Source organism: Poecilia formosa, unplaced genomic scaffold (assembly GCF_000485575.1).
Source record: "Poecilia formosa unplaced genomic scaffold, Poecilia_formosa-5.1.2 Scaffold3017, whole genome shotgun sequence".
Taxonomy (NCBI): domain Eukaryota; kingdom Metazoa; phylum Chordata; class Actinopteri; order Cyprinodontiformes; family Poeciliidae; genus Poecilia; species Poecilia formosa.
Genome location: NW_006802956.1, coordinates 1 through 2,304, shown reverse-complemented (window position 1 = coordinate 2,304; position 2,304 = coordinate 1). Strand labels below are relative to the sequence as shown.

At 37.0% G+C, this 2,304-nt stretch overlaps 1 protein-coding gene across 1 annotated transcript; it reads left to right on the top strand.

The window, feature by feature from the left end:
• Positions 1–995: 995 nt before the first annotated feature.
• On the top strand, positions 996–2,299 carry LOC103133403 (tryptophan 5-hydroxylase 2-like; the record flags this gene model as incomplete). Its single annotated transcript, XM_007545158.2, has 3 exons — positions 996–1,153; positions 1,953–2,079; positions 2,264–2,299. Coding segments are annotated over 3 exons (321 nt in total), but the record flags the coding sequence as incomplete, so codon positions are not given.
• Positions 2,300–2,304: the final 5 nt, after the last annotated feature.

The following is a 2,304-nucleotide window of genomic DNA, read 5'->3' as shown; positions in this document are numbered from 1 at the left end:
AGAGACCACCCACGGAGGGTGAGAGGGGAATTTTTTTTTAAAACAGTTATTAAGAAGAACCAGATTCACTGTGAGGGCACGAAGACAGAATGCATAAACAATCACTGAAACTTTACATTTTACTTTCAATAGGAACAATAATGTCAGAGACATCATAAACATTGTAAAACACAATATCCTACAAAGCATTTTTGTGTAGTTTCTAGTGTAAATATCTTAGTTCACTTGAAATGAGAGAAAACTAATTTATAAGTAGCTTTTCAGCAAGATGTTTTAAGTTAAAAAAATTTGAATATTGATAAAAAGTACTACTTCCATTGGCAGATTAGATCAAAAAGCAAGATATTCTTCCAATGTTATAAGTAAAAGAAAAATCTGGCATTGGAACTAGAACCTTTTTGTATAAATTAAGAAGTTATTGACTTAATATGAGCTCCTGCATGTTTCTGAAAGTTACTTATAAGTAGGGATGGACATTTATTGTATCCATCATTTATTCTGATAAATTTCTTATCAGAATAAGAATTTCAATTTATCGTCGGCATGATAAGTTCCAATTAATGATGTTTAAAAACTTCCAAAACTTACCTTACTGTCAGTTTTGGGGTTGATACCAATCGCTCTTCTTTATGTGACTGGTGTCTTAAAGAAGTGTATTAAATGGTATATTTTTCAAGAACATTATTTGTGTTTGTATGGATTTTATTGCTATGACACACGTAGTCATACAGTTACCCAAAAAAGATGCAATAATAATGATTATAGTCACTCATTGTTGCCATGATGGTACTGCAAAATATTATTATAAAACTTTAACACCCATGCAGCAGAAACTGCTGATAATACAATAAGGGAGAGTAGTAGGAGAAAAAAAAAGTTCAAAAAGTCAGCAGCAAAACTTCAGTGATGAGAGTTTGTGAACTTTATCATAACTGAAAGTTTTAAGCAAACAAGACAGAACAGTATTGTTATTCCATCATCAGGAGGAGGAGTGACATCACTTCCTGTGTGTTTCAGAGCGTACTGGCTTCACGGTGCGACCTGTGGCCGGTTACCTTTCCCCCAGAGACTTCCTGGCTGGTTTGGCCTACAGAGTGTTTAACTGCACTCAATACATTCGCCACAGCACCGACCCCCTCTACACACCAGAACCGTGAGTCCAAACCTGTAATCTGCTGCGCTGTAATCTCATCCAGCTCACAGTCACATCATTTCCCTGATTTTTCATTAATCCATTTCTTCCATAGATTTAACATACCTCCTTTCTTGTTGTGGTTTTTCTTACCAAGCGGTTTCTAGTTGTTTCTGTAAGACTGGTTCAATCTCAGGATCAAGTCTTTGCAGGCCCAGAGAGAAGAAGCAACACTTATGTCTGCCACAGTAATCAATAAATCTCATTACAAATTAAAATGAGCTCAATAATTTCCATTTGCTTGATTTCTCATTCTTTCTACCAAAAACTGGATGACAAAAGTCTTCAGTTTGGTTCTTTGGTATCAACTAGCCCTTCTTATAAAGGACAATATTGCTCATAGAGACTTTATAATTCATTTTATTTGTTGTTTCTGTTGTTTTGTTTATTTATTTTGGATATTTAAAATGTCTTCCAGTTCCAGTGTTAAAAATGTTCATTTAAATTTAAATATTACTGATCTTTAAGAGTGTGTTCTTGCATTATTATTATGTCTTTACAATTATATCACTTCAAAATGATCTCAAGCCAACATTATTGTGTATTACAATAATTTATTGTCTGACCGGCGTAGCAACACTTAAACCCCTGAACTGGTTTCACTTTAATCAATCTAATTTCAAACCAAACCAATGAGTTTCAACGGGAATAAAAAGTCAGATATTTAATTTTAAATAATCATAATTATATTTAGCCTAGATCACCAACCTCCTCCAGAACATCTGGTCTGCTGGTCCAAACAGCGTCTGTTTGTTCTCAGAGATACATGTCATGAGCTGCTGGGTCACGTTCCCCTGCTGGCTGACCCAAAGTTCGCCCAGTTCTCCCAGGAGATCGGCCTGGCCTCACTGGGAGCGACGGATGAGGATGTACAGAAACTGGCCACGGTGAGTGGGGACAAGTGGGCTGGTAGACCCATCCATTCCCAAGATGCTCTGTTTGGCTGTGTGCCGTCATGTGACTCAGTGGTTCAGCATAGGTCATCACTGACTAACTGCAGTTACACTGAATGACCCGAGGGTGGCGCTGCTCTCCAAAAACACTGACTGACAGCTGGTGTTTCTGTTTCAGTGTTATTTCTTCACCATCGAGTTTGGACTCTGCAAACAGGA